This window comes from Muscardinus avellanarius (assembly GCF_963383645.1).
Source record: "Muscardinus avellanarius genome assembly, chromosome: 2".
Classification (NCBI taxonomy): Eukaryota; Metazoa; Chordata; class Mammalia; order Rodentia; family Gliridae; genus Muscardinus; species Muscardinus avellanarius.
This window is the reverse complement of record NC_137787.1, coordinates 122508361-122535405: the sequence shown is the minus strand read 5'-3', so window position 1 is coordinate 122535405 and position 27045 is coordinate 122508361. Positions and strand designations below refer to the sequence as shown.

Here is a 27045-nt window from a genome sequence, read left to right as displayed (position 1 = left end):
GTGTGGTGGTGCGCACTTGTAATCTCAGTACTTGGGAGGCCAAGACAGGAGGATCACAGGTTCGGGGACAACTGCAGCAAGTACTGAGAATCTCATTAACCTAGGGAGACTGTTTCAAAATTAAAATGGAGCTGGGGTGCAGCTTGGAGGTGGAATGCCCCTGGCCTCAATCTTCAGTGTCACCAAAAAAAAAAAAAAAAAAAAAAGCAATGCTTATTGCATCCCTGCCTCTGCCCCCCAGAGGTCATAATTTTAATGTGACTTAAGGTACCCTTATGGCATTTGGTTTTGCTTTTACTGCTTTGGGGACATTCTCTCTTTCTGCCAGTATCATTACTAAGATTGCAGGTATGTGCCATTGCTCCTAGTTATTAGGTTTTGTCTTGATTTCTGTTAACTACAATTTCCAGTGAGCTCTGTAGCTAATCTGTACCATTAAAAAAAATTGTTCTTGGCCAGGCGTGGTGGCGCACGCTTGTAATCCCCGTGCTTGGGAGGTGGAGACAGGAGGATTGCTCAGGTTCGAAGCCAGCCTTGCTGGCTTAAGAGACCCTGTTTCCAAATTTAAAAAGTATAAAATAGGTGTCTGGGAGTGAAGGCCAGAGGTAGAAGGGTTTCCAGGAACCCCAGTACTACCAAAAATGAATAATAATAATAATAATAATATAAAAAATTGTTCCCTGATTAGGAGGAAATGTGGCCAGAACAGTGATCTTGCCACTAGGTTCAGACATCAGGCAGAACCTGGCTAGCCATGGTGGATTCTTTATGAACAGAGGGAGGGAAAGGCCTTCCTCCTTAGTGCCTGTAATTACCTGAAAGGCAAACAGCCCGCGGCCTGGCTCATTCCCTTTCTGCTTCATCTTACCTTTACTTAACCAGAGAAACAGTAGCTCCGCCAGTGGCGTCAGCGTTTCAAAGTCTCATCCAACTGTAACATTCTAATCGTCCCCAGACAGTCATCCTTTCTTCTGCTAAGTTAAGCGTGGTCCTTTGGCCCCACTGTGGCCTGCACTGGTTTCTGCGTGGCTCTGCCTCTCCTCCCGCAGGCCTCAGGCCTGTGCCTTCGCTGCAGACGTTCTGTCCCACCTGCATTTACCTGCAATCCAACCTGCACCCACTAACCACACTTGTGTTCTGTCTCCACCAAGACCAATGCCAAGGTTTTTGGAAGTCATATCCAAGTTACTTCTTTACCCTAATTCCATGTACGTCAGAGGCTGAGACATGGGTCTGACTCATGGAGTACCAGTGAACATTGTTGTTGTTTTCTTTTTTAACTGAAATGACAATGAATGAAGAAATCTTCAGGTGAAAAATCTCTTAGTTACTGATGTTTCTCTGCTTATTTAAGTCATAATTTGTGATTATTAATCATAATCCTCAAGATAAAGGTTTTGATATATTGTTAAATTTTACTTTTTGTGGTACTGGGGACTAAACACCAGGGCCTTGTGCATACTAGTATGGGAATTTCACTAATACTGAGTGACACCCCCAAGCCCTAAATTCCATTATTCTTAGCAAAAAAAAGTCTTAATTATACTTAAACTGTTTACTATGTTGATTATAATATGTTCTGATTCTTTGAAAATTGAAAATTTGTAAACCCATATGTAGTTGGGCATAGTGGGGCATGCCTATAATTTCAGTTCTTGGGAGGCTGAGATAGAAAGATTGCTGGTTTGAGGCCAGTCTCAACAATTTAGCAACATCCTATTGCAAAATAAAAAAAATAAAACGGACTGGGGATACAGCTCAGAGGTAGATGCCTCTGGGTGCAGCCCCCAGGACCAGAGCCGCCTTTGTACTTCTCTCTGATCGTCCTCTCTCAGTCTCTCCCGGCTGGCCGGTGGGACTGACCACAGCCTCATCTCAGTGCAGAGCTCTGTTTACACCGCTCCAGTGGCTTTTTTTTTTTTTTTTTTTTTTTTGGTACTGGGGGTGCAACCCAGGGGCTTTTCTACCTCAGGGCTATAGCTATACTCCCAGACCTATTTTATACTTTATGTGGAAACAGGGTCTCACTAAGTTGCTGAGAGCCTAAGTAGCTGAGGCTGGCTTTGAACCTGTGCGATCCTCCTGTTTCAGCCTCCCAAGCTCTGGGATTACAAGCGTGCGCCACCACGCCCAGTGGCCTTTTTGATTAATCTTTTGGATTAGTCATTCTTTAGGGTTCTAATGTCTTTTTCTTTCTACATTGAAGACTTATCCTGTGGGTGATTAATGAGCACTTCCTGTATTGACTCAGCTTCTTGACTGACTGACTGACTGACTGACTGACCGACTGACTGAGCTTCCTTCCTTCCTTCCCATTGGACCCAGGCGCATTTTATCTCCAAACTATGCCAGCAGCCCTTTTTATTTTGAAACAGGATCCCTCTATGTGGCTGAGGCTGGCCTCAAACCTGAGATCCGCTTGCCTCGGCCTACCAAGTACTGGGATTACAGATAGATGCCACTTCACCCCACTTAGTCCCTTCTGTAAGTTGTTCACTGTTAGGCAGCCATGGAGTTCAGGGTAGGGTGCTAATTCCCCAAGCATAGGCAGTATCTCCTGCCTCTTCTCTCTCACCCAGGGAAGCATTCTGAGAAATGTGGTGAGAGTGACACAGTCACGGCAGTGCTTGCTTATCTAATGTTTCATTCCTTGGTGTAACATACACGGTATCCATGAACAGCACTTCTGTGCCTTGCTTGAGCAAAGCTGGGCTGTCTCCGTCACGCTCTTCAGCTCCTGTACCACTAGCATGCAGCTGAGGGAAAGTCTCAGCCCCTTCCTTAATAGTTGTAATCGCAGGAAGGTTATTTATCAACTTGGAAATCTGCTTCCTGTTTCCCATTGTAGCTGGGATAATGGTATAACCTTTAGCATGGCTTTTGCCATCAATGAGACACAGATAAAGGGCGTAGCCGAGTATCAGAGTGAGGACTCACCAAAGCCAGTCACTGTCCTTGTCATCAGCCATTCTCGCCATTGTCATGATGGCTTTGGGTGAGATGGTTCTCTGTGTGTAGATTAAATTTAGGGAAATAGCCAGGTGTGGTGTCACATGCTTCTATTCCCAGCATTTGAGAGGCTGAGACTGGAGGGTTGCAGAATCATGGCCAGCCTCAGCCACTTAGACCCTGTTTCAAAATAAAGAATAAAAAATGGGCTAGGGGTGTAGCTTGGAGGTAGAGTGCTCCAGGATTCAATTCGAGTATGACGAAAATAATTATGGAAAATTTACATATTTGTGATATTCAACCTTCTCTTCCCGTAATTATGGACTTAGATCCACTGGCAGAGAAATCTCACTAAGCTAAGTCTGCCTGGAAGTCCCTTGTGACTGTTCCCTTCTTGTGTCCCTGCCCTCTCCTTCCGGCTAGCCTTGACCCTTCCTAATTCCTGTGTGTGAAGGCCTACAGGGCTCCGCGTGCCTGCGAGCCTGCGTGGGCAGTCTTCACGAGCGCTTTCCTCCCCTTCCCACACGCGGTCCTCCTTCCTTCCTTTCCTGAAAGCCGGCTGCACTGCTGCTCTGGGCTGGGGGCACGCTGTTCCCTCCTGCCTCCTCTACTGTGAGCTCATGAAGACCAAGACGACTCCTTTCTCTCCTCCTCCTGCCAGTGGCTCTGTGGTCCTGAGGCTTAAGGGCTGACGCAGGAGTGGGCCATGGACCAGGTCTCCTCCTGCACTGAGACTCGGCTCTTGGGACAAGTCGCTGGGCATCCCTGTGTGCATTTATGGGTTCTTCAGGTCCACTGTCCCATGTGGTAGAATTCATACTCACCCACCAAATCCTGTCATTCATTTAGTAATAAATAGTCATTTGCGTATGTTTTATATATAAGCTGATACCTATTTTGTTCAGCCCAGAAAATACCTACAATTGTTCTAGAGCCATTCTTTTTGGCGATGGTTATACATCTGGGATTTAATGACACAGGAATAAACATTTGAATCGCATATTTTGGATCTGCTTTGGTTTATGTTGGAGTATATGGAGCCTAAAAAAGTTATTTTTGGGTGAAGAATAATTAAGCTTACCAGTTATGTTGCCCTTAATGTAAGACATACAACTGTAAAACAGATACATTAAAATGTGGCAGTTTATATTCCAGGCATTTTTTTTCTCATAAGTATTTTACCCAATGAGAACTTTCAGTTCTCTGAGTGTACCTCAGGATTGTGTTTGTTTAATATTTATGTGTTGTAAGTCACACTACTTTTACACTATAACACATTTTGTAAAGTGAAAGTTACCATTATAATTAGAACTGGTCACATTTTATAAATGAATATGTATAAAAGAATGTGTGTAGTGTGGCTCAGTGAGATAGATTCCCGAATTAGGTCAGTGAAAGATTTAATCTAAGAATCAAGATTAGAGAACAATAGAAATGGCTATCTTAATTACTTTCTTTTTTCTTTTTTCTTTTTGGTGGTACTGGGGGTAGAACCCAGGGGTTTTCTACCTCCGGGCTATACTCCCAGACCTATTTTCTATTTTATTTGGAAACAGGGTCTCACTAAGTTGCTGAGAGCCTCACTCAGTAGCTGTGCAATTCTCCTGTCTCAGCCTCACAAGCGCGGGGATTACAAGTGGGCGCCAGCACGCCAGGCTATCTTAATTACTTTCTAATAATAAAAGTAGGACTAACCAGGCATAGTGACACACACCTGTAATCCTAGTACTTGAGAGGCTGAGACAGGAAGATTGCAGGTTTAAGGACAACCTCAGCAACCTAGTGAGACCCAGTTTCAAAATAAAAAATAAAGCTGGGTGTGGTGGTACACGCTTGCAATCCCAGTATTTGGAGGCTGAGACAAAAGGATCCTGAGTTCGCAGACAGCCCCAGCTACTTAGGTCCTCTGCAACTCAGTGAAACCTTGTTTTAAAATAAAGAATAAAAATAGGACTGGAGATGTAGCTCAGAGGTAGAATGCCCATGGATTCAATACCCAGTACTACAGAGGTAAATTCCTTTTGGTTCAACCCTCAGTACCACCACCAAGGAGGAGGAGGAGGAGGAGGAGGAGGAGGAGGAGGAGGAGGAGGAGGAGGAGGACTGGCATTATTCTGAGGAAGACTGAGTCTAAGTAGCCCTCCAGTGACAGCCCTGGGCAAGGACTGGTCCCAGGGCTCCGGCGTATGTTCAGATCCAGGTCACTCCAGCCTCTCCTACAAAATGATGTAGTATTTGCACAGAATCTGTGAGGTCGTCGGTAGACTAGAACATCTCTGCTTAGAGAACTTGCACCATCAAGGAATAATGACGAGGAAAAGCAGTCTGAACATGTCTAGTGCTGATAGAATTCTTCTTCTCCTGAGCATTTCCGACTGCATTTGTTTCAGTCCTGGAACAGGGAACCGGTGATATCGAGACCAACGGCATACTTTTAGGTTTTGAGTCCTCCTAACCACGATGGTCCCAAATATTAAAGGAACAGTTACCGAGTTTCCCTTGAGGAACTGGCATGAAAGCGCTGCTGACGCCCTCCGCTTCCCCGTAGGTATAACATCGAGCCCAGTCTGTACTGCCCGTTTTTCTCTCTCGGAGCGTGCATGGAAGGCCTGAATATTTTGTTCAACAAACTGTTGGGCATCTCATTATATGTGGAGCAGCCTGCAAAAGGAGAGGTGTGGTGTGAGGATGTCAGAAAGCTGGTAAGTCTCTACTGCCTGTGAACCCGCGCTGGGAACTTTTGGTTGTAATCAAGTCCACAGCAGTTTCACCTTTTTCTTTTGTAATGAAGATTGAGCCCAAAAATATACTACCTCTGAGCTACAACCTCAGCCCTTCTTTTCCTATTATTACATTTTGAAACGGTGTCTTGCTAAGTTGCTGAAGCCATGGCCCTACTTTCCAGCTTACAAAGCACTTGGATCGCAGGCGTGTGCTGCCGTGCAGTTTTGTCTTTAGGTTAGCTTTGTCCTGATGGAGCATGCTTCACCATATTTCTGTTTAATAAAAAAATTCCTGGGAGTTGAGCACAGTGGCTCATGGCTGTAATGCCAGTACTTGGGAGGCTGAGACAGGAAGATTATAGGTTTGAGGCAGCAATTTAGCCTCAATTTAGTAATTTAGAAGACCCTGTTTTAAAATAAAAAACAGCTGTGTGTAGTGGCGTTGCTTGTAATTCCAGTACTTGGGAGGCTGAGAAAAGAGGATCCAAGGTTCGAGGTCAGCTCCAACAAGTAGTGAGACTATCATCCACCTAGTGAGACCCTCTTTCAAAATAAAAATTTAAAAATAGGGCTGGGGACATAGTTTGGGGGTAAAATGCCTCTGGGTTCAGTTCCCAGCAGAAAATTAAGAAATAAAATAAAAATAAAAAATTAAAAGGACTGGGGTGTAGCTCAGAGGTAGCTCAGAGGGGCATGATGACCCTGAGCTACACTTCCAAGCCCTCTTTTATTTTTTATTTTGAAGTTGCGGAGGCTGTTCTCCAACCAGTGATCCTCCTTTCTCAGCCTCCCAAGAACTGGAGGACAGGCAAGTGCCTCCGGCCCAAAGGCGAGTGACTTTTAATTTCTCCTCTGAAGCCTCTGAGGCTTTCTTGACCTGCGCATTCACCCCAGGCTCCATGTTTCGCACATCTTGGTGTTTGCGCATCTCATCGTGTTGTGCGGACTTCACTCTGTTTTGAGAAACATAAGCTCTCTCACTTCCTCTTTGCCACGTTTTGTGAGCAGGGATAGGTAAGGGCTTCCCCCGGGCACTGCTGCTGGGCGACTGTGTCCCAGCTGCCTCTAACAAGTTCTGGCACCTGTAGATGCTTTGCAGGTGTTTATTGGATGGGTGAATATATTCTTGTTAAGTTGGATGCAGTAGTGCAGGCCTGTAATCCCAGTACCTGGGAGGCTGAAACAGAAGGATTACAGGTTGGAGGCCGGCCTCACTAAATTGCTAAGTTACAACTTGGCAAGATTCTGTTTCAAAATAAAAGAATGGCTGGGGGTATAGCTTAGAGATCCAATGTCCCTAGGCTCACTCTTCAGTACTACACAAGAATACACACACACACACACACACACACACGCAGCAACAAAACAAAGCAGGAAGGAGACTAGTGGTTGCCTCTTTCTCTGTACAGCGTTTTTTTAAATATATATATATATATATATATATATATATATATATATATATATATAAAAGGCCCTTTTTGAAGAGAAAATTTAAAAATTACTAATATCCACCTGAAACTGAGAGCTGCATTTTGTTTTTATTTCAAGAATTATAGTCTGTATGCACATATGTCACTACATTCTAAGATGTGAAGGAAAAATAAATAATTTTGCTGCTAAGCTTGTCCGGGCAGCACTCGCGCCCTGCCCTCGGGTGAGCCTGCGGCCTTCTGTGAGGAGCCACGACTGGAGCAGCACTGGAGGGTGGCGTTCAGGGCAGAGGCCCAGGAGCCTCCTCTCTCCTGCACAGAGTTCTCACATCAGCACCATTTGAAAGAGGGAGCAAAACGGGGGGACAAGAGATGGGAGGAGAACCCACCTCGAGATAGCGTGGGATGCAGGAAGGGATTCGGGATGCCTGTATTCGTGGCTGTGGATGTTTAACATACAGGGTCTTGTGTGGGAATATTTTCCAGCAGGCTCATTTGCCAAGGAATTTCACTTTATGTTCTAGGCTGTCGTTCATGAATCTGAAGGCTTGTTGGGGTACATCTACTGTGATTTTTTCCAGCGAGCAGACAAACCACATCAGGTGAGCCTTTCTTTAAGAAGCAACCTAAGAGTGACCTGCAATATGTTTGTGTTTGTGTGGGCTTTGTAATTTCTATGATATTTAAAAGGTACTGATGATAGTAGTGCCCACTTAAATATATGTGTATATTTGTGTACAAAGTTTAATATTTAAAAGGCACTAATGATAGTAACTAAATATATAAATTTGAAAGTAGTACTTGATTACCCACAGGTAAAGCAGCATACACATTTTTTTTTTCCTGGTACTGGGGATGGAACCCAGAGGCATTCTATTTCCGAGTGACACCCCAACCCTATTTTTTATTCTTTATTTTTTGAAACAGGGTCTCCTCTCTCTGAGTTGCAAAGGGCCTCACTCAGGAGCTGAGGCTGGCTTCAAATCTGCGTGATCCTCCTGTCTCAGCCTCCCAAATGCTGGAATTATAAGCGTGCGTCGCCACGCCTGGCTCAGCATACACATTTAGCACAGTTGTGACTATTTGTTTTGGTTCCTGATCAGTAAGTTTTAGGGAGCAGAGATGTATGGGCATACGTATGTATGTGCTCATAGAAGGGTATTTCTTGTCTCTTTTTGAGTTTGTTTACTCTTTTTGTGTGACTCAATTTGGTCCTCTTCTAATGTTACAGAAAAATCATTTTATTAAGTACTAATTATCGAGTAGATGTGGTGGCGCATGCCTATAATCCCAGTACTTGGGAGGCTGAAATAGGAGGATCGTAGGTTGGAGGACAGCCTCAACAACTAGTAAGACTCAGCAACTTACCAAGACCCTGTTTCAAAACAAAAAAATAAAATAGGGCTGAGGGTCACCTGGGAAGTAGAACGCCCATGGGTTCAGTCCCCAGTAAAACACACACACACACTACTAAGTAACAAAATACTAGTTTCAGTTAAATATAATAGTATTGGAAAGTAATAAAGGTTATGGAAATAATGCTTACATCTGTGTCTGTTGCTTTTATCTGAAGCATGATATTAAGGATTGTAATAATGGTAGATGATGCTTTACAAACCCTTATTTGTGCAAACTAGTGCATGAAGCCTTTTTATACCATCAGGTACCTTTTGATGTTCACCTCAGTTTGTGTGTGTGTCGGAGCTGGGCTAGAGCTCAGGGCCTCTGCATGCTGGGTGTGTGTACTACCTCTGCACCACCTCCCCAGCCTTTTGAACTAAGCTCTAATGTTATGCAGAAACTGAAGCCAGCGAGGTTGTGCCCTGGCCCAGCGGCACACATTTAGAAGCGCTAGGGTTTGAACCTAGACGTTCTGTTCAGAGCCCAGCTCTCAACCTCTTCCCATGCTTGACAATGAGCCCGCTTGACCGTGCGTCCATCAGGAAGCCTTGCTGACCACCGTAGCTCCTCACGGGGAAGACGTGGGTGCGTTTCCTCTCCTTCAGCTGCACATCAGCTCTGCCAGCCAGTGAGCTCCAGCAGATCCATACAGCTCTGGGAAACGTCAGGAGTCGAGGTTTCCGGTTAAACACAAGTGATGCACCTTCCACCGAGCGGTGATTCAGTTTCCAGAGCATCTCAGCAGATGTGAGCTTAGGAAGTCTGGAAGGCCACTCTGAGATGTGGCAAGGTGGCATTCCCCATTTGAGGGAGGAGTGAGGCTTGCAGATGACCTGGCTAGGAAGTGTCACGGGGGCCTGGGGTGTATGTCATGAGCTCTGAGCCCCATGATCTTCTTCTGCCTGGGTGGGGGCAGAGGCTTCAGGCCAGAGACCAGCAGCCCTGCCCGCAGTCAGCTGCACTCAGGTCCTGGGTGCAGCGATTCCAGCTGCATGGCCTTGGATATGGTACTTGACATTCCTGAGGCTCGGTGTCAGTTTTCCCATGGAGAGTGAGCTGCCTGCTCTGCGTCTCAGTGCGGGCCCCCTCAAGTTGAGCTACTCCAGGCTCCTTGCTTCAGGATTCTTTACGACCAGCACATCCATGGCAGCAGACATAGTAAGTGCCTCCTTGTTCACTGTCTGGCACAGTGGGTACTCAGCGTAACTATCAGCGTTCTTCCCTTAGTGGCTGATGTCCGTCCCTTCCCCTGGACTGATTCCTGAAGCTGTGGGGCGAAGCTCTTTGATGCCTCTGTTTCCAGTGTCTGGCACAGCATCAGTCCAATGAATGTTTTTGGAGTGGAAAAGTGAATCAATAAGAGCTCCATGGATTATTTGGTGCTTTAAAAAATGAAAACTTTAGCAGAATGAAAAGTGTTGAGAATAAAATGGTCTATAACTAAAGAGAATAAAAATAGTTAAGTTAGCCAGACATGGTGGCACATGCTTGTAATCCCAGTACTTGAGAGGTTGAGACAGGAAGATCACAGGTTCAAAGCCAGCCTCAGCAATTTAGGAAGGCCATCTGCAACTTAGGCGAGACCCTATTTCCAAATAAAAATGTAAACAATTGGACTTGGGGCTATGGCTCAGAGGTAGAATGCCCCTGTGTTCAATCCCCATTAATACAAAAAATAAAAAATAAAATAGAATTGAGTTAAAGAAAATAGAATAAGTTTTAACTCACATGATTCAGTGTAGTTTTGTCCTAATGAGTACAAATGAGTGCAATCTTCTTGCTCTGTGGATTGCTAATATTTTGGTTTCCTTCTGTGTTTCCTGACCCTCAAGGACTGCCATTTCACCATTCGCGGAGGCAGGCTGAAGGAGGACGGAGACTACCAGCTCCCGGTCGTGGTCCTCATGCTGAACCTGCCTCATCCCTCCAGGAGCTCCCCCACTCTGCTAACTCCCGGCATGATGGAAAACCTCTTCCACGAGATGGGACACGCCATGCATTCTATGCTGGGGCGGACTCGGTACCAGCATGTCACTGGTGAGCCACGAGGAGGGCTTTCATTTCATAGAATCTTTAACAAAAGTAATTGCTTTAAGCCAGGCGCGGTGGAGCAGGCCTGGACAGGAGGACCGCAGGTTTGTGGCCAGTGCATGGCAACTTAGTGAGACCCTGTTTCAAAATAAGATAGGGCTGGAGTATAGCCCTCTGGTTTAATCCCTCTGCTTTAACCCTCTGGTTTAATCCCCAAGTATCACATAAAGGAAATTAATATTTTTTTAATTGGGAAAAGGGTTTTTTATTTTTTTAATTTTTTAATTTTATTTTATTTATTTATTTATTTTTTGGTGGTACTGGGGTTCCTGGAAGCCCTTCTACCTCTGGGATACACTCCCACGGGCTACACTCCCAGACCTATTTTTTAACTTTTTTTTTTATTTGGAAACAGGGTCTCTTAGGCCAGCGTGGCTGGCTCCGAACCAGCGCGATCCTCCTGTCTCCGCCTCCCAAGTGCAGGGATTACAAGCGTGTGCCACCACGTCCGGCGGAAAAGGGTTTTTTATTTGGAAAGTCTGATCATCACTTTTTTTTTTTGTGGTGCTGGGGGTTGAACCCAGGGGCATTCTACCTCTGAGCCGCATTGCCAGCAGGGCCTCATTAAATTGCAGAGGGCCTCACTAAGTAGCAGAGCCTGGCTGCATACCTGTGGTCCTCCTGTCTCAGCCTCCCAAGTACTGAGATTACAAGCATGCGCCACCATGCCTAGCTACACTTGTTAGTACATATCGCTGTACACAGTGATGTTCCTGTGATATCCCCACATGCGTGTGTGTGTCCCTGTTGTGCGTCTGACCCTCTCTTACTCTCTCCGTCCTTGCTCTGAGTTCTCACCGCTGTCAGTCTCAGCTGTCTGTCTTTTGAATTTGTACCTATTCTCATTTTATAGTGTCTTAGATGGAATTTAATTTTGTGGCTATGTGTGTGAATAAATATGTATCTCCTTAGCACAGAGTTAGTGAGTGATAAATTGAAGGAATGTTGCCTCTTTTATCTAAAATAAAATTTTGTTAAAAAAAAAATATGTCTGTAATCCCAGTACATGGGAGGCTAAGAGAGGAGGATCTAGATTCAAGGCCAGCCTCAGCAAGTACTGAGATGCTGATCAATTTAGCAATACATTGTTTCAAAATAAAAATAAAATAGGGCCTAAGGTGTATGTGGAGGTAGAATTTCTGCCCCTGGGTTCAATCTCCAGTACCCCCCCCACAAAGTATGATGAAATATTTTCAGTTTTTTGTGTTATTCCCTATATAAAATGATGATTCTGTTAGTTATTTTATGTTAGTTTTTTACGCTGATGTGTAACAATATCTGATGATATTTAGACTTCCCTCTTAGTTCTCTTATCTCTGATTCTTAAGCTCACTCCCATAACGTGGCCAGCATTTGACCACCTGGCAAACTGCCAGCGCCTATTACTTATTAACTGCACACACACTATGTACAAGGAGGGGATGTTTGAAAAGACTGTAGGCGACTGGACAGAATCATAAAGTGTCACCGAAAAATTCTTACAGGATCCATTGCTTTAAGTAATTTTGAGTTAAAAATATTGATTTTCCTCACTGAGGACTGACTTTGTTACAAAAAGAATAAATAAAGTACTTTTAAAGCAAATAAAGGCTAAAAGCATTTGGTAATGGAATCCAGTGAATTAAATGCAAACTCTGTGCTAATTGTAAGCGCATTCTAATTTGTGTTTCATGTGCAGCCAGCACACCAAGACGGGCTTGTTTGTAGAGGGCGTGAGTCGCTGCTTATAAGGTGTTTCACCAGCTGTGCAAATATTTTATTTTACTTTCGATATAAAGAAAAATCTATAGGATTATAATAAACTTTTCTGCAAATATGTACAATAATTTTATAGAAGCAAAATATTGATTTAATGAATTAAAGCTTATCATAGTTCATCAGAAATACAAATAAAAGTTTTAAAGGTATATATAAAAAAGTAAGATAACTATATTGATTTCGACTCATACTAAACTTTGTCCTTTCCTCCCCATTTTAGGGACCAGGTGCTCCACTGATTTTGCTGAGGTTCCGTCCATCTTGATGGAGTACTTTTCAAATGATTATAGAGTGGTGAACCAGTTTGCCAGACACTATCAGACGGGGCAGGTAGGAACCACTAATACAGCCTGAGCACCCTAACCAAACATTCCAAGTCCAAAATGCTCCGACACCCAACACTGTGTGAGTGCTGACATGATGCTGGATAATTCCACACACGACCTCACGCAAACAGTCATAGTCAGATCCAGGGGCACTAAGATATATACGGCTATCTGCAGTCTCTGTGTGGAAATGAAGGTGTCTGTGAAACACCATTGAGTTTTGTGTTTATTCTCGGATTTCATCCCGGAGATACCACCTTACCACGTGAGATATCCCTAAAGCTGGCAACCTCCAAAGTCTTGAAAAGCTCCCAGCCCCAAGCATTTTGAACAGAGACGCTCACCGGGCACTGACGCTGTCCTTTGGTCTGTGGTGACGGCTCTTATGACCTGCTGGATGATGCTGAACACTGGGCACTTTTTCAGAACCCCATGACTGTCTTGCAACACCAGATCCCTTTTACTTATTTGATTCTCTTTGTTTTCCCAGATTATAGAATCACAGCCTTATATGTTAAAAAAAATAGCTATGCTTCATAATATGCCAAGTATCTTCCCATTTAGCCCTCATCCCATCGCACAAGGAGACTGTGTCCTGTTTTCCAAACGAGGAAGCAGGTGCCGAGGTGAGCAGACCGCGGCAGATGCTCTGCAGAGATGCACGTGCTGCGGAGACGCGCTGTTTGTTCTCTCAGCCCGCATTGTGCATGATCCCGCAGTATTATTAGCATAATTTTTAATCAAAACAATAAGCCTGAAAAACCCTTAATTTCAATTTTGATGGTACATTTAATTTTAAAGATTGAAATGAAAATGAGGGCTACTTTGCAGACAGCCGTACGAGTAACTGTCAGTATTGTGCTATTTACTGTCCACACCCATTTTGGAAAAATATTTTTTTATCTGTGAACTTTAATCATTTACTATTGTATTGAATTGTGTCTTCTCCCCTCATAACATGCCTCCCTGTTACAAGTTTAAATTATATTTATCTTTGACTCTCTAGACCCTTTCTTAGTTTTAATAACAACAAAAACAAAAAGCTGAAACTGAAAAATAGTAAATGCCTCTGGGTTCAATCCCCAGTACAAAAAAAAAAAGAAAGAAGGAAAGAAAGAAAGAAATGTTAGGGACTTAATTAACTACTTGTCTGTCAACGTGCAGAGTTGCCCTGGGGATTATGTAGACATGGCCATAGCCTAGAAGCATGTACCCCCTCAAGTGATCACATGACCCATTCGTGGCTCCATGTCGTGGGCTTGGGGAGGAGCAGGATCTTGTCCTCGCTCCCTGCCTGGGGCCTGTGGAGCAGAGCCAGGTGCACAGCGCAGGCTCGGGAGAGCCCAGCTCCAGCTGCTGAGGAAACTGCGGTGGGCGCTGGAGGAGCGGGGGCTTGGAGAGGGCACAGAAGGGCTGCTTGCCAGCAGCAACCGGCAACCTCGTCTGCCTCATTCCCACCTGTGTTACTGAGGACATGCTGAGGACAGAGAGGTCCCTGATCAGAAATCCCTGTTAGAGTTTATGACATTTCCCAGAGGCTGAGAAACAGCCACGCGGAAGTCAACAGCATGCCAGCACTCATCTTTAATCTTAGGGACACTGAGGTAAAGTCAGAGACCAGGCGTTGGGGTCAAAAGAGAACACCCCTCAAAGGCCAGGAGAAGCCCTTGGAGGGCTTTGGAGCCATGGGCAGCGGGTGTGGCAGAGGCGCAGGAAGAGGGCACCTCCGGGGTGAAGGGCCGTGGATCATAGTCAGGGGTCTGCACCGTTTCCTGGCTTGGGCGAGGAGGGAGTCATTAAAGGGTTTTAACCTATGGCCCGGCATGATGGTGCACACCTGTAATCCCAGTACTTGGGAGGCTGAGAAGGAGGATTGCAGATTTGAGGACATGCTTGGCAACTTAGAAAGACCCTAAAAAAAGGCGGGGGAGGGGGTGGTGGTGCTGGAAGTTTATCACATAGGTAAAATGCTCCTTGGGTTCAGTACCCAGTAAAAGCAAAAGGAATTTAACTTAGTATGTCCTGTCGCACTATAAACATTTAAATATAGCAGTTTTATAGGGACCTATAACATTTTATAGATGTTTATTGGTGTTCCATATACAAGAGGACAGGATCTGATGGATAGGTAGGGAGAGCAATCAGCAAGCTTTTATTTGGGGGACATGATCCTGGGGCCTGGGGATAGGATTGGAGGGGTAAGCGTGGCCAGGGGGATGCCAAGGCTCCTGGAGGACAGGGCAGGGCCCAGGGCAGGGCCATGTGGGTCACCTCCGTCGTGGGACGTGGGCCAGTGCACCGGCTGCCAGGTCCCAGCCCAGCCTCGAGTCTAGCTCCTTTGGGCTCTCTCTGACCCCTGCTCTGTAGAAGTTGCTGGCAGTCTCTGCACCCTCTTCCCCTCATCCCCTTCAACCCTGGCCTGCCCCATCCCTTGTCTCTGGAGAAAGTTGCCTCGGCCCAGTCGTACCTGGCCTGTGTCTCACTTCCTCCCACGACTGTGCCCAGCCTTGTCCCCTCAGCCCGGGGCAGCTGGCTTCCCTGGCTGGTGCCTCACTTGGCCTGTACCAGGGTGTGGTGAAGGCTGTGCACCGTGCTCAGTGAGGATGAGGACCACACAGCATGGCTGGTGGGGGCCTGGGAGGGAAAAGGGCACCTGCTCGGTGAGGACCACCTGGAGGACGAGTAACTGGACACGGTGAGGGAGAGGGCAAGTCCAGGGCAGAGACCCACAGCAGTGACCCCTGGAGCAGGCGCGGCTGTGCTACTGTCCACTTCATGTTTGGATGTATCTCTGAACATCACTGCTGTTTGAAGTCTAGACGTCCATGGACATTGCAGCTGCTGGAACAAATGGGAAGGCAATGGTGGCCAAATAGTAGGGAGACAGGAGTGGGGGGGGGGCGTCTCCAGCCCTGCTAGCAGAGGAGCACGTGGACACAGTGTAAGGAGACACACACTCACACAGGCACACACTCACACACTCACACGCGCGGATGACTGCAAAGGACCATGGGCCTTTTTTTTTTTTTTGGTGATACTGGGGGTGGAACCCAGAGGCTTTCTACCTCTGGGCTATACTCCCAGACCTATTTTATATTTTATTTAGAAACAGGGTCTCACTAAGTTGCTTAAGTTGCTGAGAGCCTCACTAAGTAGCTGAGGATGGCTTCGAACCTGTGCGATCCTTCTGTCTCAGCCTCCCAAACGCTGGGATTACAAGCGTGCGTCACCATGCCTGGCATCCATGAGCCTTTTATTTTATTTTATTTTTTACTTATTATTATTTTTTTGGTGGTACTGGGGTTCCTGGAAACCCTTCTACCTCTGGGTTACACTCCCAGACCTATTTTTTTTTTTTTTTTAAACAGGGTCTCCTAAGCCAGCGAGGCTGGCTTTGAACCAGTGCGATCCTCCTGTCTCCGCCTCCCAAGCGCAGGGATTACAAGCGTGTGCCACTACGCCCCCCCATGAGCCTTTTAGACTGACAATTTTTTTAAAAAGTTAAATCTCAGGTCAAAATCCATCATGGAAAGCTGGGCATGGTGTGCACACTTGTAATCCCAGTACTTGGGAGGCGGAGACAGGAGGATTGCTCAGGTTTGAAGCCAGCCTCAGCTACTTTCTGAGGCTCTCAGCACCTTAGTGAGACCTTGCTTCCAAGTAAAATATAAAATAAGTCTGGGAGTATAGCCTGAAGGTTAGAAGGTCTCTGGGTTCCATCCGTAGTACCACAAAAACAACAACAACAACAACAAAAAACATGGATACTAAAGTGGGTTTTCAGATATAACCATTTTCTTACAAAGAAGCAAAAGAGAAAGGCTGGGCCCATGCTCAGGGCACACAGTGTTTGCAGGCAGCCCCTCAAGGCCTGTGCGCTCACTACACTCTGCAGTGAGAGCAACCATTTCTGCACGTGTAACAGTAATAAGCCTCAAATACATTCCAGTCCAGAGGAGCCGGGAAGAAAGCATTAAGCTGCTTTGAAGTAACTCAGCTTGCAGACTCAGAAGTCATGTCCAGGGCCCTCAAGGAATGAGGGACTCACACACACAATCTCTAAAGAATGTGAAATCTTCTGTGACTTCATGAGGAGGGGAAGTGTGCCTGAAGGCGAGAGACGGATAAATTGCTCTGAACCTCTGAACGTGCTTGCCTCTTCTTGTCACTAATTAAGACACCAAGGGGCTTGACTTTTTTATTTTAAGGGCAGCCCTAGCCTTAGGACAAGGAGTTAATTCCCTAAAATCTGAGAATTTCTAAATAAATGACATTTAAGCCCATAAAGAAAAATCACAGGGCTGTGTCTTTATGCTTAATTTCCTGTCCTGTTGCATTTCAGGGAAGAGTTTTTTGTTTTTTAACATCATGAAATTTATTTCAGAGAGCTCTGAGAGAGTCTGTGTGAATCAGTCAGTGATTTATTAACACCTACAAGCATCTTATCTGAACTAGAGCATAGCATAGCCAATGAATTCCTTGTGCTGGAGGAATTAGAAGTATGCTTATCAGATTTGCAGTGCCGCACAGATACCTGATAACAAATGCCAGGGGTGCCTGTGAGAGTCCGTTTTGGCAAGCTGCGACATCAGACGAGGTAGAATCTATCACAGCTTGATCTTCAAATCCATAGCCCAAGTGCAGGAGGGGACACACTTGGTAGCAGGCCAGGCCTTGAGACGTGATGAACTCAGTATGAATCAACCGTGATGGTTTTCCCACACGCCGCATGCTGCTCTAGGTTGCACTGGTGGGCCTGTGGTGTCTGAGGACCAAGAAGTCCTTGTCCCTCTTCTCAGTGCTTATTGGTTCTGACCTTGAGGCTTTTCCAGTTATTCTGAGTGAACATATGATTAATTATTTGTAGATGTCTACACTTCTGGAAGTGTGATCCTTGACTTCTTTAAACTCTTGTAATATGCAACCTTCCCCCCACCCCTAAAACTAGGACCCCTTGATGGTCACCAATATTTATTTATTTTGTTTTTTGTTTTTGTGTTTATTATTTACTGTGGTACTGGGGAATTTTACCTCTGAGCATACCCCTTGCCCTGTATTTTATTTTTATTTTGAAACAGGGTCTTGATAGATTGATGCAAGTTCCACTACTTGCTGAGGCTGTCCTTGAACTTGCCATCCTCTGTCTCAGCCTCCCAAGTACCTGGATTACAGGTGTGGGCCTCTATGCCTGGCTACCAATTCACATTTAATGATATAGTATACCGCCACCACCAAGTCTATTAAAAATCACAGGTGCTCTTTGCAATTATTTGGTCCTTGGATGTAAGAGTAGTTGTGACCTCTGTGCCAACATTGAGCATCTCCATTATGCGGCCTGGCTGGCTAACCCTTGACCTCATCCCTAGACACCCTACGGGAAAGAGAGACTGTTCCACCCCCTACATAACTTGAGTACTCAGAATCTTCCTTCTTTTTCATGGACCCCAGATATCCCCAAATGTAAGATCTTTTTGTCCCTACCCTTAATTAGTGACTTCATCATATCAGGTATAGATCACTTTCTAGAATGAGCCAAAGCCAAGACTTCTCCCTTTCCTTTATATTTCTAGAATTCTGTTCTCATTCCACTTTTTTCAGACAGGGTTTTTACCCAGAACGCTGTGATTTTATGTAACTGCATCAAATTAGCCAAACCCTGAAATAGACCAGATACATGATCGCCCATCCTGTCCTCCTCTTTGCTGCATCCCCGACCTGTGCCCGGGCAGTGGTGTGTGGGGAGGGCTCCTCTCGTAACTGCCCGGTTCAGTAGCGTGTGCCCAGGCCAGCCTCACCGTCTTCAGAGCTTCGTAATACACCTCCACGTATGTCTTCCCCGATTTGTTCTTCTTGAGAAAACTTCTTGTCTGCTCTAGGGCCTTCGTGTTCTTCCTGTTTATTTCACAATCAAGTTGTCTTATTTTCTTGAAACCCTTTTGTAAGAATTTGATTGGGATTGCATTAGTTCTAAGTCAATTTGGAGAGAACTAGTATTGCTGACTGTGAAATCTCTTGGTACATGACTGTGGCACAACTTTGCATTCATTAGGTCTTTTGTGAAGTTTCTGAGTAAAGTCCTAGCATTTTCTTCCTAATAGCCTTGTTGACCTTTTGTGAGACTTAGTCCTAAAAGCCCTACCTTTTGATAATGTTACAAATAGTGTGTGTGTGTGTGTGTGTGTGTGTGTGTGTGTATACATATATATATATTGTGTGTGTGTGTGTGTGTGTGTGTGTGTGTGTGTGTGTGTGTGTAGTACTGGGGTTCCTGGAAGCCCTTCTACCATAGGGCTACACTCCCAGACCTATTTTATATTTTTTATTTGGAAACAGGGTCTCTTACGCCAGCGCGCTGGCTTCGAACCTGCAAGATCCTCCTGTCTCCACCTCCCAAGCGCGGGGATCACAAGCGTGCGCCACCACACCCGGCTTAAAAATAGTATATATTTTTAAAAATTACATTTTGTGTTTGTTGCTGGTGTTCAAAAATGCAGCTTTTCCTTTATTGTATATCAGTCTTGTTTTCAATAAACTTGTTAAACTTTTACTAACAATGTTCATTAGAGACGGTATATGGGCAATTCCTGCCTTGATCCTCATTTTAAAGGAAATGTTTCTAATGTTTTATTATAAGGAAATATATTTGTTATAGGTTTGGTGGAGGTGCCAGGGAAAAAATTCTTTATTTTCAGTTTGCAAGTGTTTTAAAAATCATTTTTGCTGGGAGTGGTGGCACACACCTGTAATTCCAGTACTTGGGAAGCTGAGACAGGAGGATCACAGATTCAAGGACAGTCTCAACAAGTGGTGAGACTCTCATCAATCTAGCAAGACCCTGTTTCAAAATAAAGCTAAAAAGTAGGGCTGGTGGCTAGGCATGGTGGTGCACACTTGTAATCCTAGCATTTGGGAGGCTGAGACAGGAGGGTCACAGTTTGCGGCCAGCCTCAGCTACTACTTAGGCTCCATGCAACTCAGTGACCCTGTTTCAAAATAAAGGATAAAAAATAGGGCAGGGGGTGTAGCTTGGAGGTCAAATGCCCCTGGGTTTCATCTCCAGACCCGAAAAAAAAAAAAAAAATAGGGCTGGTGGTACAGCTCAGAAGTAGAAGGCCCCTGGGTTCAATCCCCAGTACTCACCCCACACAAAACAATCATCTTATCAGATTTTTTCTGTATCTTTTGACGTATCAGATTGTTCTTTAACTTGTTAATGTTGTGAACATAAATGTTAAAAATTAAACCACCTTTGAATTCCAGGATTAAATGACCTTGGTCCTAAATTTTTATTATTTTTTTACTACAGAACTCAATTTTGTGTGCTAATATTTTGTGTCTAGAGGTGTTTGGTGTTTATGAGACAGACTGGCTAATGATATTTCTTTGTCTTCTTGTTCTCCATTGGTATTAAGCATATACCATTTTATAAAATGAGTTGGTGTATTTTTCTTCTATTTCTGTTCTCTACTTGTATTCTTAAAATTATAATCATCAGTTCCTTAAAACTTTGTCAAAACTCTTTCATAAAACCATTCATGGTTTATTATTTTTTCTGTGGGAAAATTTTTTAAGTGACTGCTTCTCTAATAGTCATGGGGCTCTTTGGGCCTTCCTTTCTTCTTAATAAGCTTTACTAAGTTGTAATTTTCTAGAAATTTACTCATTTAATCCAAGTTCTTAAGTTTATTGGCATAACCTTTATACTATTCTTCAATCTTCAAAATTCTACTAAATCTGTAATTATGCCATTTCCCCCCCTTTTTATTTTTTGTGGTACTGGGGATTGAATCCTGGGGCATTAATTATCCAAGCTATATCCCTAGCCCTGTTTTATTTTTATTTTGAAACAGTGTCTCGCTAGGTTGATGACAGTCTCACTACTTGCTGAGGCTGTCCTCGAACCTGTGATCTTCTGTCTCAGCCTCTCAACTACTGAGATTAGTGGCATGCAGCACCGCACCTAGCTAATTGTCTTTTTTAATCTCTAGTATTATTTTCTCATTTTTTTCTCCTATTAATTCTGGCTAAAGTTGGTCTAATTAGGATTTTCAAAAACGAATGCTAACTTTGTTTATCCTATTTTGCATCTTTTTAGTTCATTAATAGTTTTTGCTTTTGCTGCTACTTTCTTTGTCCTTCCTTATTCTTCCACTGACTTTTTTGTTTTTTAGGGTGGAGCACTAGGGATTGAACTCAGGGGTGTTCTACCTCTGAATTACACACTCCCAGCCCTTTTTATTTTTAAAAGGAGTTTTGCTAAATTACCAAATTACCATACCTTGGCCTCCAACCTGTGGTCCTCCTGTCGGCTTCCCAAGTATTGGGATTGCAGTCATGTACCAGCATACCCTGCTCACCTATCTGATTTCCGAAAGTGGGTAATTAGCTAGTTACTTATCTAACATGTATTTAAAAATTAATGCTTTAAAATTTAAATTTCATGATCCAATGTGTTAGCTGCATCTTGTGATTTTAGTAGAAAATATTTATAATGTTCCTGATTTCCACTGCAATTTTCTTTTTGACCAAGAACTTGTTTATAGACAGTTTAAGTTGTTTGGGAACTTTCTTTTTTTTTTTTTTCTTTTTGGTGGTACTGGGGTTCCTAGAAACCCTTCTACCTCTGGGCTACACTCCCAGACCTATTTTATACTTTTTATTTGGAAACAAGGGTCACTTTAAGCCAGAACGGCTGGCTTCGAATCTGCACGATTCTCCTGTTTCCGCCTCCTGAACGAAGGGATTACAAGCGTGCGGCACCACGCCCGGCGGGAACTTTTCTTATTTTATGTCTGGACAAGAGCATTGATCTGGGCGGTAGAGACAAATCTGCCCCTGGCTGGCCTGACCACCATGCACGGGGATCTTAGATGTTGGGAAAGGGCCTATTCTTCTGACAGTGTATTTCACAAAATAACAGACCCATATCTATTTTGAGCGTTATTTTTGTAATAGTAAAATTTTATTAGTTTCATCTTAGAATTGTTACTGTCTCATCAGTATAAGATTAAGTTTTTCACCTTGGCTCATGAAAGTTAGCCTGAGGCTAAAGTTGCTTAAATTATATTTCCCAGGAGAAGTGCAGTCTGGTGGATGATAACTTCTCCTGTGTTCTCTCAGGAGATGTGATTATGGATTCAAGGTAAGAATCACAGTGCAGCTAGAGCTAGGTGAGCTTTAGCAGGCTTAAGTATTTGAGAACTTTTCTTATTTCAGCTTAAATATTTCAGTTATGTCTAGATAAAAGCATTCATCTGGGAGGTGGAGGCGGATCTGACCTGGCTGACCGTGGGCACAGGTGAACTGGCCACTTCTCTGCTCATGTATACTTAGGAAAAAAGCACCTAGAGATGATAAATTAGTAATGCAACTGAGCCTACTTTAAATTTTTTTGTTAAGTTTAATGATGTATGTAAACTGTAAAACATGGTATTTATGGACTAGTGTTTATATAAAGATGGAAATTAAACCTGGGCATGGTGGCGCACACTTGTAATCCCACTACTTGGGAGGCTGAGACAGGAGGACCCAGGTTCGTGGCCAGCCTCAGCTGCTTAGGGAGGCTCTCTACAATTTAGTGAGACCCTGTTTCAAAATAAAGAATAAGCCGGGCATGATGGGATATGCTTATAATCCCAGCATTTGGAAGGCTGAGACAGGAGGATCATGGTTCAAGGACAGCCTCAGCTACTTAGTGAAGGCCTTTCCAACTCAGTGACATCCTGTTTTAAAATAAAGAATAAGCTGGGTGTGGTGGCGCACGCTCGCTCATAATCCCAGCATTCAGAAGGCTGAGACAGGAGGATCACGGTTCGTGGACAGCCTTAGCTACTTAGTGAGGCCCTCCTCAACGAAGGGAGTGAGTGAGACCCTGTTTCAAGATTAAGAATAAAAAATAGGGCAGAGGGTATAGCTCAGAGGTCAAATGCCCCTGGGTTCCATCACTAGACTTGCATAAAAACCAAAAAATTATAAAGAATAAAAAAAAAGGCCAGGTGTGATGGCTCACGCTTGTAATACCCGCACTTGGGAGGCGGAGACAGGAGGATTGCGCAGGTTTGAAGCCAGCCGCGCTGGCTTAAGAGACCCTGTTTCCAAATAAAAATATAAAATAGGTCTGGGAGTGTAGCCCGGATCTAGAAGGGTTTCCAGGAACCCCAGTACCACACACACTAAAAAAAAAAGATTAAAAAAAAATAGGGCTGGGGGTGTTGCTCGGAGGTAGAATGCCCCTGGGTTCTATCCCCAGTACCACACACACACACACACACACACACACACACACACAAATAAATAAATAAAAAATAAAATATTGGGCTGGGGTTGTAGTTCAGTGGTAGAATGTCCCTGGGTTCAATCCCCAGCACCATACATATACACAAAAGGAAATTAGACTTTTGTCACATATTAAAACATTTATTTATTTGTTTCTTAGTTCTGGTGCTGGGGAATTGAATGGAGGACCTCACATGTGCTGAATACTTACTCCACCACTGCATCCACACCCAGCCCCTGAGGTGCTGAATTTTTAACCCTTTAGAGCTCAGTCGTCTGCCCTTTCTTCTAGCTGTCAGTGGGTTCATGATTATAGGTAAGCATTTCTAGAAGTTTAAAAAAAAAACTTGTTTCATCCTATTTTGTCAGAAAATATCACTAAAAATCGAGTAAATGAAAAGAAATGTTATTTTCCATGGATTTTGGTCTGAGATTGTTGTCTCTTTGGGCCGAGGCAGCATTTTCAACATTGATTACACATCTGGATTACCGGCCATATCAAAGCCAGCTGGTGCAGGCCGGCTGAGCTCCATTAGAGGTGGAGAGCCGCTCCCACAGGTAGCTTGAGATGGAATGGGTTCAAGCTGGAATCGAAGCTACCGGCTCGTCGTCTGGGCAGCCTTGGTGCGTGGCCCTCTGCCTCACCGGTCTTTTCTTGTTTTAAATGGCTCTGCCTCAACAAGTTTTATATCATTAGACCAAACATGTTCACAGAGGACGTCGATGGTAGGAGTTTTTTGCTTTAGGAGGAGTTAAATCATTACCTTAACAAGGATTTGTGCCAGAGAAGGTCTTAACTTTCAATATTTATGCAGCTTTACAATAATAACTTTTCTAGGTGGTCATAAATTAAACAAGGTATTTTATCACAGAAAATTGTCTGTAGGAATACATGGCAAATTTTTATCCTGACATTATTTAAATTAGACTAGTGAGGTTGTGAAAAGACACAAAGTGTCTGGCCAGTGAGTGAGCTCAGGTGCATACAAGTTCAGCTCACGCAGGACATTCAGAGGTGTCAGGTAATGCCAGCTTGTCTCCGCAGCCGTATTTTCCTGGTGTTATTTCTAAGATCCCCCCAAAATGTTGCTCTGTGTTGGTGTGATATTCCTTACCGCCTTAATGTTTTTGTTCCTGTGTGGTCAAACGACACTGGTATTTGTTCATCCCAGGAATATAGTGAGGCGCTTCTTGTCTTTCTGAGGAGTGAAGTACTGTCTGTGGACGGCTGCCGCCAAGTTTGACAGGTGACAGTGTGATCTGCTGGGAGGCCACTAGCAGTCACACCGAGACAGACCCAGGCTCCTCCTGCACTTGTGGTCGCTAACTGGGACCGCATTCACAGAGCCAGATGTGTTAGGTACAGGGACCTGAATATCTTACATCTAGCTAATATTTATTTTATAAGTTGATCGAATCATTATTACCTCATCGAATCTTCCTGCAGTTTTTTTTTTTTGTTTGTTTTGTTTTTTTTTTTGGTGGTACTGGGGGTGGAATCCAGAGGCTTTCTACCTCTGGGCTATATTCCTAGACCTTTTTTATATTTTATTTGGAAACAGGGTCTCACTAAGTTGCTGAGAGCCTCACTAAGTAGCTGAGGCTGGCTTCGAACCCGTGCGATCCTCCTGTCTCAGCCTCCCAAGTGCGGGGATTACAAGCGTGCGCCACCACGCCCGGCTCTTCAAAGGTATTTTTATCCTTACTTTACAAGTGAACAGGATACTGGGAGATGTAAGACCCTTGACCTCAGGTTCTGTCTTCTGTCTTTCACACAGAGCCACCTCCTACAGGCAGTTTTTCTCTTTGTAAGGTTCAAATTGTTTCATTTTTTTTTCTTTTTTTTTTTTTTTAAGTCTGGAGATGGAACCCAGGGGCATTTGACCTCTGAGCTACACTCCCTGCCCTATTTTTTTATTCTTTATCTTGAAATATGGTCTCACTAAGTAGCTGAGGCTGTCTGTGAACCACGATCCTCCTGTCTCAGCCTCCCAAATGCTGGGGTTACAAGTGTGCGCCACCACGCCCGGCTTCCCCTTTGCTTTTTAAATCATTGTGATGGTCATGTTTTTCTAAGTCAGGCCATCTCAAACTTGATTGTGGATAAAGTCAGCAGAGCTCTTATTTATTTATTTATTTATTTAGACCAAGAATTGAACCCAGGGGCATTCTACTTCTGAGCTATACTCCCCATCTACCTTTCTTTTTTATATTTTGAAACAAGGTCCTTCTAAATTGCAAAAGTCCTCACTAAGTTGCTAAGGCTGTCCTCAAACCTGTGATCCTCCTGTCTCAGCCTCCCAAGTACTAGGATTACAGGGATTACAGGCATATACCACCATGCCTGGCTCAGTGGGGGTAATTATTATTTGTATAACTCACACTTAGGCAGAAAAAATATATAATTCTGAGCAAGAAACCAGACTTTATTATCTTCCTGACACAAGAAGGGGCTCAGTTTGAATAGTCTCCTTTTTTACTAAAATTACGTTCTAGCATTAAAAAAAGAATGAATGAACCAGCGCCGTATCAGCAAAGTTGTGTGCTGTGGGTGCACAGGATGGGGGCTTCCACGGCCAGGTGATGCAGGACACCTTTGTCCCCATGATGGCCAATAGCACTTTACAGAGGTTGGCTGAGGTACCCCAAATTTAAACCGAAGCCACCAGCTGCGTGAGTGGGCTTCATGAGCTAAATACCAACAGTGGGATGTCGGTTCTCGCCATAAGGCAGAGCCTGAGCGCAGGTGTGCATGGAGCCACTGCTGCGCGTGACTGAAGTCCGTTCTCTAGCTTGCACGCACCTGTGGCATTTCCTGTGACCAGGCTGCATTTCCAGTGCAGTCACATAGAGCTGCAGCTCAGCTTTTCAGAAATAAATATGTTTTCTGTTTTGAAATAAAGAATGCTAGTAATCATGGAAAATTCAGGTTAAATTATTAAAGCCAGCAAATTAAGCCACTGAAGTTACTGGCAAATTATGTTACCATTATGGAAATAATATTTCTACCATTTTCCTGTGGCAAAACTGAAAAACCTTTCTCTCTCCCTCTCTCTCTCTCTCTCTCTCTCTCTCTCTATATATATATATATATATATATATATGTATATATATATTTTTTTTTAACCACTGAGCTATACCCTAAGTTCTTTTTATTGTTTTATTTTAAGACAGGGTCTGCTTAGTTGAAGGCCACGCTGGCCTTGAAGTTGTGATCCTCCTGCCTCAGCCTCCCATGTAGCTAAGATTACAGACATTTGCCACCAGGCCTGGCTTCTTTGTCTAACAAAAAGCAAAAAATTCACACTCTATTTCAGATAAAATATATGCTATGTAGAGAATTATAGTTCTTGATCTAAAAATTTAGGATTAGCTCAGAATCTTCTGGGTTGTTAGAAAGCTTAAATATTTTCTTTATTGTAAATTTCGAGTTAGGAAACAAACATATGAACCTAGTATTTGTTCTGGCAGAGTACCCTTTAGTCAAACCCATTCATTTTTCTCCATATTCACGAAGTGAGACAAATGCTTTGAAAAGATGGTTTGAAAGGATGGTGTTTGTGCAGGTCGAGTCAGCCACAGATGTGTTAGTGTGAATGTCTCACAGCTTCCAGGCTTCCGAGCTTTCTGCATTATGAGGTTCTAGGCAAGGGCTCTGGGCTGTACTTGGCACTTAGAATAAGACTCATCCTGCCTCCCTCCCCGGGGCTGCAGGGAGGAGCCGCAGCTGCCTGTGGAGCGGTGGGGACTAGTGAGTAGTGGGCTTCTTGTGGATGTACACGCTTCCATCCTGGCCCCCTTCCCTTTATCCTGTTTTCATTTCTCTCGTCTCTGACTTCCTCGTCTAGCACATGCTAATCGCCTATTAAATACATAATTATACTCCTTGCATTTTTATTACCTCTGCTAAGCCTTTTTTGGGGAATTTGTTACAGGTGAGAAAACACATTTTGCATGGGGATACTTCTGCCACTGAGTGTCAGCATGCCTTGGCTGCGGGGTGATTTCGAGGGGGACATAAGTAAAGTGAAAATGAATCAACAGTCCTGACATTACTGACTGCAGGTGCGTCACAGCCTGGGCTCCCTGTGA

The 27045-nt window shown here is 44.1% G+C and overlaps 1 protein-coding gene across 1 annotated transcript in view; it reads left to right on the top strand.

The window, feature by feature from the left end:
* Window positions 1-27045, top strand: part of MIPEP (mitochondrial intermediate peptidase) — a gene marked incomplete at both ends in the record, with an annotated part of 136496 nt that overhangs the window by 37928 nt on the left and 71523 nt on the right. Inside the window, 4 exons of the mRNA XM_080689425.1 lie at window positions 5498-5651; window positions 7627-7704; window positions 10336-10540; window positions 12573-12682. Of these exons, the coding sequence (XP_080545551.1) occupies window positions 5498-5651; window positions 7627-7704; window positions 10336-10540; window positions 12573-12682 (547 nt within the window). The remainder of the gene's footprint in view (window positions 1-5497; window positions 5652-7626; window positions 7705-10335; window positions 10541-12572; window positions 12683-27045) is intronic.